The sequence below is a fragment of the Scomber japonicus genome, chromosome 5 (assembly GCF_027409825.1).
Source record: "Scomber japonicus isolate fScoJap1 chromosome 5, fScoJap1.pri, whole genome shotgun sequence".
Lineage (NCBI taxonomy): Eukaryota > Metazoa > Chordata > Actinopteri > Scombriformes > Scombridae > Scomber > Scomber japonicus.
The window spans coordinates 33,535,439-33,549,006 of NC_070582.1; the positions used below are offsets into that span (position 1 = coordinate 33,535,439).

The following is a 13,568-nucleotide window of genomic DNA, read 5'->3' on the forward strand; positions in this document are numbered from 1 at the left end:
GTATTTTGATTTACAGGTGAAAATGTGTCATAATTTTCAGTCAATCAACATAAATTAATAATAATAAGTCAGGGATGTGTATATGCCAACTTGGTTTTGAGCTCTTCTGCCCCCTAGTGGTCATAATTTATTTAGAGTAGACCAACTTAGTTGTAATTTTTTTTTAAAAAGAAGAAAAATAGGTGTCATTTCCCTGCAAGTGTGTGGCTTAAATGGCTACTCATATAACACACACACACACACACACACACACACACACACACACACACACACACACACACACACACACACACACACACACGTACCTGTTGCTGTTCCAGTTGTGTCTTGTTGTGTCTGATAATATTTCCTTTCTCCAGCAGCTGTCTTTGGTTCTTCTCAAACTCTTCCTTCCCCTGACACATCAACACAGACACACAAATGTTACACATCATGTACACACTGACATTGGCATTTTGTGTATCGAACAGTAGAAATATCACGTCATATCAGTCTCCCTCCCAATGGAACTGCAGTCACATTGATGGAACTTGCAATACGTCTTCACTTACACAGTTCTTGAACAATTTCAGGTGCTGAGCAAGGGGAATAGCTGAGATTGTCACTAAATGAGAATAGCTGGTCCACTTTAAGGGAGTCCACCATCCATAAGTGAGTCTGGGTTAAAGTTGTCTACTACAGGGCTAACCCTCTTCACTTTAACCAGCAGGTGGAAAAAAAGACACTGGAACTTCTCACAGGTCTTCAGGTTGTAGCACGTATTCAACACAAATAGTCTAAACTACACACACTGCACTGTGAATATACTGCTGACTTCATACTCTGTACTCTGGTTGCTGCAGCCTCAGTGTCACACACACACACACACACACACACACACACACACACACACTCTTACACTTTCTCCCCCCTGCATATAAACTGACTGAAACCCTGCACATACACACACACTAAAAAATGTGCTGACTCTTCATGGGTTCATATTCTCATCCATCATGGCTATGATGAGACAGAGAGTGTATGTGCTGTGTGAGGATCATCACTATAACCCCATACCTACAACTGAGAGTTACCAGAGGATTGTGGGCAAGTTTCATTTACAAAAATCACAAATTTTGCAGTGTCAGCAGTTTATGGATCCAAAACAATTATAAAATATGAATATAGCTGTCAACAATGTGCCAAAGCTCACACTACTTACACTCCAACCTCCTGAGCATTCTCTAGCAAGTTGTGGTTCTAAGAGTTGTGGTTTTGGTTGTGTATCCAAAGCTCTGCTGGGGAGCAGACTGACTAACTTTATATAAGGAGTATTGTTCGTGTACCTGTAGATGTACATAGTCGTAGTCCTCCATCCAGCCTTCCTCTGTGGTCTCATACGGCCTGTCCACACCTTCCTCTTCCTCTGCAGCTGAAAACTTTGGCGGAGACGGGAGAGGCCGCGACTGAATGTTCACCCTCTCCCCTCCCTGATAGCTCCCACTTCCTGATCCTGTCATGTGACCACTGATCTCCCCTGGGATTGGAGGAAGGGGCAGCTGCTGCTGTTGCCGGTTGTTCCGTTTAAACAGCAGCGAGGCGTTACCGTGGAGAAAGGAGGCGAGCTGCTTGGCGTCGTCTGGGATGCCACGCGCCGTCATGATTAGTCGATCTAAGTCATCCCCACCCGGTGGCGGTGCTGTGAGCTCTGTGTGCGACCAGGATATGGCGTCTAAGCTCTGACTGTGTCGAATCAAGCTCTGGAAGACCTCCTCCATCTTCCCAACTTGACGGCCCAGTTTGGTCTGCAGAGAGCGGTCTGTGGCCTGGGCGGCATTTGCCACAGCGCCCCTGGCAAATTCTAGGAAGTCTCGGACTGTGGCGCGCACACGATCGGCAGCCTGGTGAATAGCTGAGAGGTTTCCCTCCAGGTGGGCAGGACTCCGCCAGTTGCCTGTAATGAAGGACATCATGAGGGACACACTGGACTCAACAGCTTGCTGAAGGCGAGACAGGCGCTCCATGGCCTGCTCCAGGTCCAAGATGAGAGGTTTCCCAGAAATAGAGCCAGTGGTGGGAAGTGAGGAGGAAGACGAGGTGTCACGGACAGGAACCATGTCTAAAGATGAAGCAGAGTGGTTGCTCCGTGTGCTTCCTGTGCTCGAGGCAGACAGCCGTTTAAAGGACATGGTCAGCTCCTCACTGGTGGACTGGGCATCACGGACAACCTGAAAAAAGACACATCATCAATTAAATAATGTATGTGTGTGTAATGTAAGATTACAGCCTAAAGTAACATGTAAGTAAGACAATTTTGGGCCATTTTCAAACTTATAGCTGGTCTGCTTTGGTCTGAATCAGTGGATGACTTGGTAAACTTGGCTCAGTTTATTTTCACACAGAAAATAATTGAAACAAAATACATCACTAAACACCAAAGAAGGAAGTCCAGGTGGAGCTCCTATCTGCCCAAACATCAAGAAGACAACATGCTAGTCTCTCATCCACATCCCAGCATGCACAGAGCAGCTGGTTACAGGATCTGTTTAGCTCAAACTCCTTGTAGTTCGGTCAGATTGAGGTCAGATTGCAATCCTGCCACAAACAAACAACTCCAGACTGGATGACCTCAATAACAAGATCAGCTAACAATACCCGTTCCCTCTTTTTGTTACCATACTATACTTCCACCACAGCTCAACAGGGAAACACTAAGAGGGAATTTGATGCTAAGAAGACTGTGAATGTGTCAGATATCACTTGATATGACTAACTCACACTGATGAAGCTCGATAGAAGCTGATCATCTACTTTTAAATGACTGTGTGGACACACTGTGGATTTAGTCCTCCATCACTTACATTGAAAGCACATTTGAAGGAGAAAAACCTCTTTCACTGCCATCAGAAGGAATTAATTTAGCTATCAAGCTAGTCATCAGGTCAGCTATCAAGCTAGTTATCAGGCTAAACCCAGGCAGAGAGTACATGACAGCAGTAAAGTTAGTGAGACAACTGGATGTACTCAGGAGAGACCAGAATGACTTGACACTGTGTGTTAGTCAACCATTACAGGCCAGTATAAACAGGTTAAACAGTGTCTTTTCTGGTAACCTCACAATAGACAAGAACAAGACCTGGAACCATGGTAACTGCACACATCAAACATGGCAATAGCTGCTTTCTTATAAACCAAATTCATGGTTCAATGACAAAAACTAGACTATAATGTCCTCTGTTTTTGCTGACTAAAACTAGACATACAGTACCAGTCAAACATTTGGACACACCTTCCTTCACATTAACTTGAATGAAAAAGTCTGCGAAACTTTTGAGTGGTACTGTATATCTGTACTGGACACTAACATACAAAGTGATATCAGCTTAGTGGCAACCTGGCAAAGTGCTCATTTAACTCTCCTACCTGTGGTGGGACATCGTAAATGTAGTGGTCTCCCCTGTCTCCTCCTCTCTCCTCTCTTTCCCGGGGGAAGTCGTAGACATCCTGGGCGGTGTGTCCTCCAGTCCGCAGGCTGGCAGGGATGTCGTAGATCTCCTGGGCGGCCTGACTGACTCCACCCCTGTCACCTCGGAAGTGTTTGTCTGTCAGGATGGGGGGCGGGACGTCGTACACATCCTCAGGGATCGGTGGCTCGTCGTCGTCTTCGTCATTGAGGTTGTTGTGCAGGTACTGGCCAGGAGGGACGAGGACCTGGGGTTTGAGTTTGGCAAAGTGGGGGGGTACATCGTAGGTCTCCTCTCTGATTGGCTGACCATCAGGGACGTCTTTACTAACAGACGGGGGGAAGTCATAGACCTGAAGAAGGAAAGGGAGAAAAATATCTTCTATTACATAAAGCATTTCATTCTATTATTCTTTTTTTGTGTACTATATGACATAAGACAGCAAATTGAGGCAGTTTGAAAGAGGGAAAAGGGAAGAGAAAGGGAGAAAAAGAAAAGTTGAGCTTTTTAATTTGCTGAGTAAGAAGAAACTCAAACACAGAGTCACTGCCAGCTCTCTGGGCCTTTTGCCATGAACAGTTTTGTCGATCGGCCCTGGCTCTCATGATGTTTGGAATTATGTCAGCTCTCTTTGAACAAGTGGAAGAAGCTTTATTTATACCTGATCAGTCTTAATCACACTATAACACCAGGTAAACTCTGCAGTTTCACAGTGAAATGTGGTGTAGATATGATTTAATTGATTCAAAAACAAACAGGCACAGCAGGCTCCTACCACAACCTGGAAAAAGGCACTGCCTGTTTCACACACTGATAATTAACATTTATAAAGAGAGAAAGTTTTTGTAATCACCTTAAATTCAGCCCCCTATTCACCCTCCATACCAAAGCCCCCCAAACTCTAGAGCTGAACCCAGAATAGAATCCCCTGTGTCAGCTGGTGCTGAGACCCCACCCCCACTCCCCCCATACACTCTGAACAGTCTCACACCAACACTACTTTCCAAACCCCAATCAAAATACACCAAATTATGCCACAATATGAAGAAAGCTATCTGGAACATTGAAAAGAAGAAAGTAAAAGCCACAGAAGATCAGAATGTTATCTGGCCCAAAAAAGAATGCATTTGCAGAATATCTTTCGGTTTTCAGAGATAGAAAGCAGAGACAGACCCTGAACTTGTACAGGCTCAGGAACCATGAACTGGCAATTAAGAAAGGACGACACAAATAATCATGGCAACCGAAAGAAAACAGACTATGTGGTTGAGACAGGACAGTTCAACTCTGTGATTTCAGATTTCAAAGAGATTAATGAGCTCCTTAAATTAAAAATAGTTTGAGGAGTATTTTTTAATTTGTCCAGCATATCCTGGGGGACTGTGAAAACTTCATGAATATAATATTTCATAAATATATTAGAATGCACACAAAAGGTGGTAAGATTCCCAAAATGAAGAGGCGTCTTGGTCTGGGCTTGACCCCGATACCTATATTAATGCTGTAGACAAAACACACACACACAGACAAGCAAAATCTTACCATTTGCTGTGTAGTCTTGTCTGTGCTTGGTGGGGTGTCATATATATCTTGACCACTAGAGGGCCCCTTCACCACCATGGGAGGAGTGTCATACACCTGAACACAGAGAAAAAGACCGACATAAGTAACATGTAGTTACACACATGAAAGAACACACACACACACATGCACGCGTGCGCGCGCGCACACACACACACACACACACACACACACACATTCGGACTAGACAGCTCCTCCAGCAACCATACTGTATGTGAGGATTCAATATACAAATCCTGCAGTAATGTATACACATTCCATGAGCACAGTGTGGTTGTGTTGGTGCCAGATGTGGAGGTTGTTTCCAGCATCAGGAGCAGCTGCACTGCACTGGCTGTGGGAATGGTGACACAAAAATATGCAAACTGCATGATGCAGAATGGAAGCTGATGAATCACAAAACTAATGAATGAGAGAACAAAAGAAAACATGTACAGACAGATGATCCTTCACTTGTTTATTACACGTGGATCTAAACCTACTCCCAGAATTTCCTCAAGTTGTTGTTGTAGACTCTGAACTCATAAAAATATGAGACAGTGCTTATCAACAGTTTTTTGGCTAGATAGCAGGACACACCCATATGTGACTTCTCAGCTCATAAAGTTAAAAACTGATGGAGTTCACTATGAAGTCATTTTCCTCTCTCTCTCTATTTTTTTTGCATGTGAGAACAAACTGCTACAACTTATAGCAGGCAAATTTAGAGTTTCCTACAATAAAAAACATATTCATCTTCTTCGATGTGCTGAAGGAGGAAAGTGTTTGTGAGCTCACCTTACAGCTCATTTTAAGGCCTCTCTGTACGAGCATGATTTGTGACATCATAACTAGTTTGGATGCCATTTTTAGAGTATTTAAATTAATCATAAAGCATGTCTAGAGAGAAGCTTTAAATACCATCCTGAGCATCATGTGAATGCCACTGAATAAAACAAAGTGGCCACCAAGAGTCCATTAATTTATTAAAAACTAATCTAAAATACAAGACAGTAAATAAAGATGTTTATAGGCATGATTACACACACACACACACACACACAAACACACACACACACACACACACACACACACACACACACACACAGCACAGAGTAATAAAACAAGGTTTTAAATGGCTGAATGCATTATATGCCTTTGTCTGAGAGGAGGGGGAGTAATGGAGGAAAAGAAAGCAGTACAATATGGATGAGCAGACAGAGAGAAAAGGCAGAAAAGAGGACAGGTGCAGGGAGAGGATGAAAAGGAGTGTATAAGGGGAAGGAGAGAGGAAAAGCAGGGAGAGGACAGAAGGAGAATGGCATAGAATGACAAAGGGAGAGGAGAGGGGTGGAGAAAAGGCAATAAAGAGAAGGGAATGGAAGATAAAGAAAAGTAGAACAAATGAAAGACAAGGATGAGAAAAGAGGAAAAAAGGGAGAGTTGGGAAATGGCAGAAAAGAGAAGAGTAAAAAGAAGTTTAAGAGGAAAAAATCTCAGAATCTTACATTTATTGTATCTCATCTTAATATACAGTGCCTTTCCACATTTTGCAGTGGGACCTTGAATCCAAATTGATTGTATTGGCTGTTTACAGAGTAACACAGCATCCATAGTTTACTTTGAAGGTATAAAATATTTTTTGTTATGACACAAACAATAATTAAAACAATGAAGCAGACATCTGGTGGATACACAAGTATTCATCCCTCCTGAGTCAATACTTGCTAGAACTACTTTTTGCTGCAATTACGGCAGCAGGTCTTTAGAGGTACATCTCTACCAGCCCTGAACATCCACACTGCACTTTTTGCCCATTCTTCTTGGCAAAATAGCTCGAGCTCAGTCAGATTGGATGGAGAGCGTCTGTGAACTGCAATTTTCAAATCTCAGCCACAGATTCTCAATTGGATTGAGGTCTGGGAGCTTTGTACTCCTTCTCCACTTTATCCCTGACCTGTTCGGAGAGCTCATTATGTTGACATTGAGACTGATATGCAGATAATGATGTGACTTCTGAAGGCAATTGGTTACACTTGATCTTACAAATTCACAGCCAAGGTGGTGAATACATACACGCAACACTTTTCAGATTTGTATTTGTAAACCATGTAATATTTTTCCCTCCATTCCAAAAACTGCAGACCATTCTGTGTTACACTCAAGCCCAATACTATCCATTATATACTGTGCACAAAAGTCCAGAGGGACGTGGGATGCAAGGTATGTAAGGCTGTATACTGTAATTAACTACGGCCATGTCAGTAAAGTAAATTGAAAGAGAAATTGAGGTTGATAGAGAGACTATCACACAAAGAGAGAGAGAGAGAACGTTTTTTTTCCTCCTCAGTCCTGCAGGCTTCATGCCAGAAGTTGCTGCACATTGGAATTTTTCACATTACTGTGGAAATCTTCCCCTCAAAATTCATCTGTGTTTTCCCACAGCAATTATATACATACCACTCTGCTCAATTGATCAAATTACTGACATTGTGAATCTCTTACCATAAAACATTAAATACTAAGCAACTAATCCATTCATCAAGAAAATATCAGTAATTAAAATAATTGTTAGTTTATTCAGTTTACTGTAATAGGTTATTAATACAGGATGTTACTATTGTAGCTGCTGGAGGTGGAGCTAGTTTAACTACTTTATATACAGTTAGCTAGTTTACACTACTTTATATACAGTTAGCTAGTTTAGCTACTTTATATACAGTTAGCTAGTTTACACTACTTTATATACAGTTAGCTAGTTTCGTCCAGTGGTTCCCAACCTAGGGAACCACTACATTTATCTGCTGACCCTTAGGAGGGTCTGCTGACAGCAGATAAATGTGAGGGCTGCTGAGATGATTAATGGGAGAGGAAAGAAGAAAAAACAAAGTTCTGATACACAATTGTATTTTAAGTTTTTGGACTTTTTCTCTAATCTTTGATTTTTGCTGAAATATTGGATCATTTGAACATTTATTGAAATGAAAGCATGTGAGAAGTTTAGAGGGAAAATTCACCATTTGGTGGAGCTGTTATCTAAAATGTGAGCAGTGTGTGACTACACACTGCTTTTTGGCTTCATTTTTAACAATGCGTTGTATTTTAAAAGCTTGTTATATTATCCATTGTGTCAAATCTTCATCTGAAAAGTAACTAAAGCTGTCAAATAAATGGAGTGGAGTAGAAAGTACAATATTTCCCTCTGAGATGTAGAAAGTACTACAGTAAAATACTACTACCTCAAAACTGTACTTGAGTACAGAACAGTAATTGGAATAGCAGGACATGAGAGTGACACACTGACTGATAATGGAACAGAGTCCTCATTCATGTGCTTAATTAAAGCTCAGCGTCTTCTGCCTTGGTAGCTCAGATAGTCTGCTGTGAAAAAGACCAACAAGGTCATTGCAGGAAATCTGGTATCATACGATAATATTAGATCATGTGAGGGGGAACCTTGACTTTTCATTCATTAAATAGACTGGATTAGCCAGGAAACATTCTTATCTGGTTATTTACATGTACTAAACTCAATTGTCAGACATGTATGACAATGTAAATATGTCATAAAATGAGTACTGTGATACAAAATGGTATCCACACCTAGATTTTCATGATATCCATGAATACACATACACAAAATTACTTCCACAGTCCAGTGCAGATGTTCCAGCTGTGCATAGACACATGTTAATCCATAAAGACACAAGTGAGAAGAGCTGTGTTCTGAAAGTAGCCTGTCGCATCCCACAGCAGCACTATGATGCTACTTTGTGTGTGTGTGTGTGTGTGTGTGTGTGATGACTTGTTATGGTCAGAGCCATCTACCATGAGGCATCTCCCACACAGCAGACATTTTTGATGAAGTGCCTCATGTTGCACTGCGCTCATTCTTCACCTCTCAGATTGCCCACTTCAAAAAGCCCAGCAGCTACATCTGTTATTACACCTACACATCTTCCTCCTGCTCTTCCTCATCTCTCCATCCTTCATTTTCCCATCATTCATTGTCATCTTGTTTTTCTTTATGCCACTTTCCTTCCTGCGCTCCTCCCCCACCTCCTTTCCCTCTTCTTTCTCCTACAGCTCATTTTTCTCCTCCTCTTCTTCCTCCTGTGACTCCAGCTCTCATTCTGTTGCAGTTGTTTGTGAGTGACCTTTCTTTTTTGGCTTGTCAGCATCAAGATTCTCTTCTATATACAGTGTGCCCCCGTGTGTGTGTGTGTCTGTGTGTGTGTGTGTGTGTGCCTGCTTATTAAGCAAAAAACATTGTGTATTAGACACATTTGTGTAGACGTACGCAGGAATAGACTGACCTGGAATCAAGTGTAAAGACCCTACAGTCACACACACGAACGCATGCACATATACAGTACACGCAAACATAAATAACCTTCCCTACAGTGGAAAAATACAGCTTCTTTTTGTCACCTCTGGAAAGTCTTGTACACACACACACACACGCACACGCACACACACACACACACACACACACACACACACACACACACACACACACACGCATACACACACACAGTGGCATATCTCACTTGTCTGTTGGTTATGAATGACCTTCACTAAAGATAGATCTAATATTTACAGAGGGAGAGGTTGAATATTACATCCCATCAAATATTCATATGGTGCAGACAGAGAGGTAACTTGGTGCCTGACAATATCTGTGAGTGTCTGTATTTTATAAGACACTTCCACAGATAAGAATACAGTGTTCTGATGTGACACAAACACTACTATATTTCTGCATTACCAACAAAGACTGTTACTACTGTACATCCACATCTACAACTTTACTCTATATACTCTCTATACTGCAGCAGCTAGTGCATTACTACTTAGAATAAGCAATAGTAATAATGATCTATAGTCTTTTATGGTTACTTTCACTCTAAAAGGTACACTTTTAATATTAGGGTCAGAATCTAGAATACCAAGCAAAATTAAAATAGCTGTATCACATAAAATCAGAGCATATGTTATCATTGAATTTCAGTCATTTTAAAGGTGCGTATTCTGCACAATTCTAGGACCATATTTATATTTTTGGGCCCTACTAGAATATCTTAGCATGATTAAAACTCCTTATTTATCTTATACTGGGCCTTTATGCAGCCCCTCAGTTTAGCCTCTGTCTGAAACAGCCCATTTTAGCTCCTGTCTCTTTAAGGCCCCACCCTACTGATGAGCCCACTCTGTTCTGATTGGTCACAAGCAACCCAGGAGGCTACTTACTACTTTTTCTCGTTCTTTACTTGAAATGTTAACTTCTCAAATCCATCGGCACGTTTGATCCGAGAGTGGACAATTTGAACAATACATTGAAAAACCTTAGCAACGACCTTAGCGACCACGGCTACAGAGCGGACAGTCATTTGTGGGCGTGTCTGACAAGCTGATGTCAGTTCGTCCACAAGGTAGGAAAAACTGCTCCGATGTCGCAGGAAGCATTTCTACACACAGTACATTAACCTCAAGTTTTAGAACTTCGACTATGTTTAGTATCTGACATCGGAAAACCCATAAAAAAAGCATAATATGGTCCCTTTAACTTTCATGTCGTCCTCCCGGGTCAAATTGACCCGTCTGTTTTGACTGTTCCCTCTTTCCTCCCTTCCTTCCTTCCATTTGTCCTTCCTCCCTCCCTCCTTCTCTCTTTCTTTCCTTTCCTTCCCTCCTTCCTTCCTTTGTCCTTCCTTCCTCCCTTCCTCTTTTCCTTTCTCCCTACCTCCCTCCTACCTTCTTCCCTTCCTTCCTTCTTTCTTCTGTCCTTCCTTCCTTCCTTTCCTCCCTCCTTCCTCCCCCCCTTCTTTCCTTCCTTCCTTCTTCCCTTCCTTCCTTCCTTGCTCCTTCCCTCCTTTCCTTCCTCCCTCCCTCCCTTCCTTCTTCCTCCCTTCCTTCCTTGACTCGAGGACAACAGGAGGGTTAAAATAAATAGGTCATTGTCAAATAATGCTGACAGTAAGTCTAAGAATATACAAACAGATAAGAGAGGTTTAACTTAAGTGTTTGAGTTTATTATATTTAGTTTTATGTTTATTAAATAGAGTATTATGGTAAGTATTACGGTTGCATTTGAAGAATCACACACACACACACACACACACACACACACACAGACACACACACACACACACACACAGACACACACACACACACACACACACACACACACACTGGTCTGACCTGTGTGTTGTACTGCTGGCGGGTGGGTGGCACGTCGTATATGTCCTGCTGGGTGGGAGATTGATGTCTGGGCGGGACGTCATACTCGTCCTGGTCTTGTTTGACTGTGTCGTACACATACACCTGTCCAACTCGAGTAGGAACTACCACCTGGACACAGAGACGGAGAGGAGAGAGACAGGAGAGGGTCAGGACAGTGATGACACTACAGTACAGACATCTGGTCAAAGACGAGAGGATGGACATCAACCCCACCTCACATATTTAATAATCTTATCAACAGATACAGAAAAGCATACAATACCTATATACACACAATACATAGACTCTTTCATCACAGCCTGAGGCCAGAAAGCTAAAAGGCTTCATGATGTTTTCAGAGGAGTCATCTTTAAATGAGAATTTATTACTTCTTCACACTGAATGAACAGAGACTAAAGGTTGCTCAGTTCCATTAAAACACGCCGCTGACACACAGACACACACACACGCAATAAAAACAGAGCAGGGGTCCTGTCATAGTTGTCGTGGGAACCAGGCTGCACTATTGTGTGCCTGTTTAAACTCTGTATTATACTGTTTGACTGCAGAGTCAACTAGCCAGCCTGGGAAAACACAACAGCTGTGGTACACAACACACACACACACGCATGCACACACATGCACACACACACAAGTGGCTATCACAGCTAGTGGTCTTACTATCCTTTAATCATTCCCTCCTTACCCTTGTCCCTGTCTTACTCTTTGCCCTTTTTTCCCCCATTAATTTCCATTTCACATTTCCATGTCCTGGTCAAACCAAATATTACCAGCACTTAAGATGTAGAACAAGCTGGTTACACTGAAATACTGTATCTTTTTAGCATCACTACATCCAAAATACTCTCATTCGTCATACCTTAGATGATAAACACACAGCAGTTCAGTCTATACTGAGCAGTAGACTGAGTTTTTAGACACTATTTGGACACTCTTTATTACTGGTAAGTTTATATTCTGTAGCAAAAAGCCGCATACATGCCATGGACACTATATATCTTGTAAGAATTATTTGGGATGCATACATTTCATACTTGAGTATTTGGTCACTTGCACAAACTAGTGGAAAGTAAATGTGCACTAAATAAAAAAATAGTAATTTTGGGCACAATTATCTAAGGTTAAGATGGAACTTGTGTGATGCTACAAAAAGTCACTGCTTCAACAAAAAGTGCCTCTTTCACCACAAAAGCTCCTTTTTAAACAACAAGCTGCCTGCTGACATTACAACTATGTTCACATTTAAAAGCAAACTCAAACCTATACATCCATTACCTAACCTAACTTAACCTAACCAAATATAACCTAACCTAACCTGACCTAATCTAACCTAACCAATAATAACCTAACCTAACATAACCAAATCTAACCTAACCTAATCTAAACTAACCCAACCAAAACTAACCTAACCTAACCAACAATAACTTAACCTAACCAACAATAACCTAACCTAACCTGACCTCATCTAACCTAACCAATAATAACCTAACCTAACCGAAACTAACGAAACTAACCTAACCTAACCTAAACTAACCTAACCTCATCTAACCTAACCAATAATAACCTAACCAAAACTAACCTAAACTAAACTAACCTAACCAATAATAACCTAACCTAACCTGACCTAACCTAACCTAATCTAACCTAACCTAACCTAATCTAATCTAACCTAATCTAACCTCACCTAACCTCACCTAACCTAACCTAATCTGACCTACCCTAACCTAAACTAAACTAACCTAACCAATAATAACCTAACCTAACCTAAACTAAATTAACCTAACCGGAGCATAAAGGTAACTTTGCAAGAAAATAAAAATAGAAATATAATACAGTATTCTATACAGTATTCTGAGATAGTTTCCATCAAACAGTACACTGTGTATCTGCAGATGTAACGGTTATCTAAATGTTTAATTCCAAATACTCTTCATCAGTATCAGAACTAACATCAGCCTGTCTGTATTTGTCAGTCAAATCATTGTTTAATCACACTCAGCTCAGCTCTGATTAATGGAAGCTGTCTGATAATATTTGCTCAGCTCCTCAGCTGTCAGAGGTACGCTGTGTTTGAGACAGACAGAAACAAATGATAAAACCATCCATCTGACAACCTGTCTGCTCTAATCTGCCTCTGCCTCCTCACTCTCCGTCTGCCTGCAACCCTCCTGCCTCATGATGCATTCTCTCTGTTCTTTCTACAGAAGGAGAAAAGACAGGAATCATTTCAGCAGCAGTTATAATAAGAACAAATTCCTAAAAAGCTGTGTGTTTACTTTACATTCCTCTGTTGGTTTCCCTCACATTCTCAGTCTGTCTCAC

The 13,568-nt window shown here is 41.5% G+C and overlaps 1 protein-coding gene across 2 annotated transcripts in view; it reads right to left on the bottom strand.

Moving 5' to 3' along the window:
* The window catches only part of bcar1 (BCAR1 scaffold protein, Cas family member), a 105,140-nt gene that overhangs the window by 1,649 nt on the left and 89,923 nt on the right, over nt 1-13,568 (bottom strand). For both annotated transcript variants that reach the window (XM_053319666.1, XM_053319665.1), the window contains exons 3-7: nt 11,205-11,354; nt 4,986-5,081; nt 3,403-3,795; nt 1,326-2,207; nt 306-395 (exon numbers count right to left, since the gene is read on the bottom strand). In XM_053319666.1, coding sequence (XP_053175641.1) covers nt 306-395; nt 1,326-2,207; nt 3,403-3,795; nt 4,986-5,081; nt 11,205-11,354 — 1,611 coding nt within the window. The remainder of the gene's footprint in view (nt 1-305; nt 396-1,325; nt 2,208-3,402; nt 3,796-4,985; nt 5,082-11,204; nt 11,355-13,568) is intronic.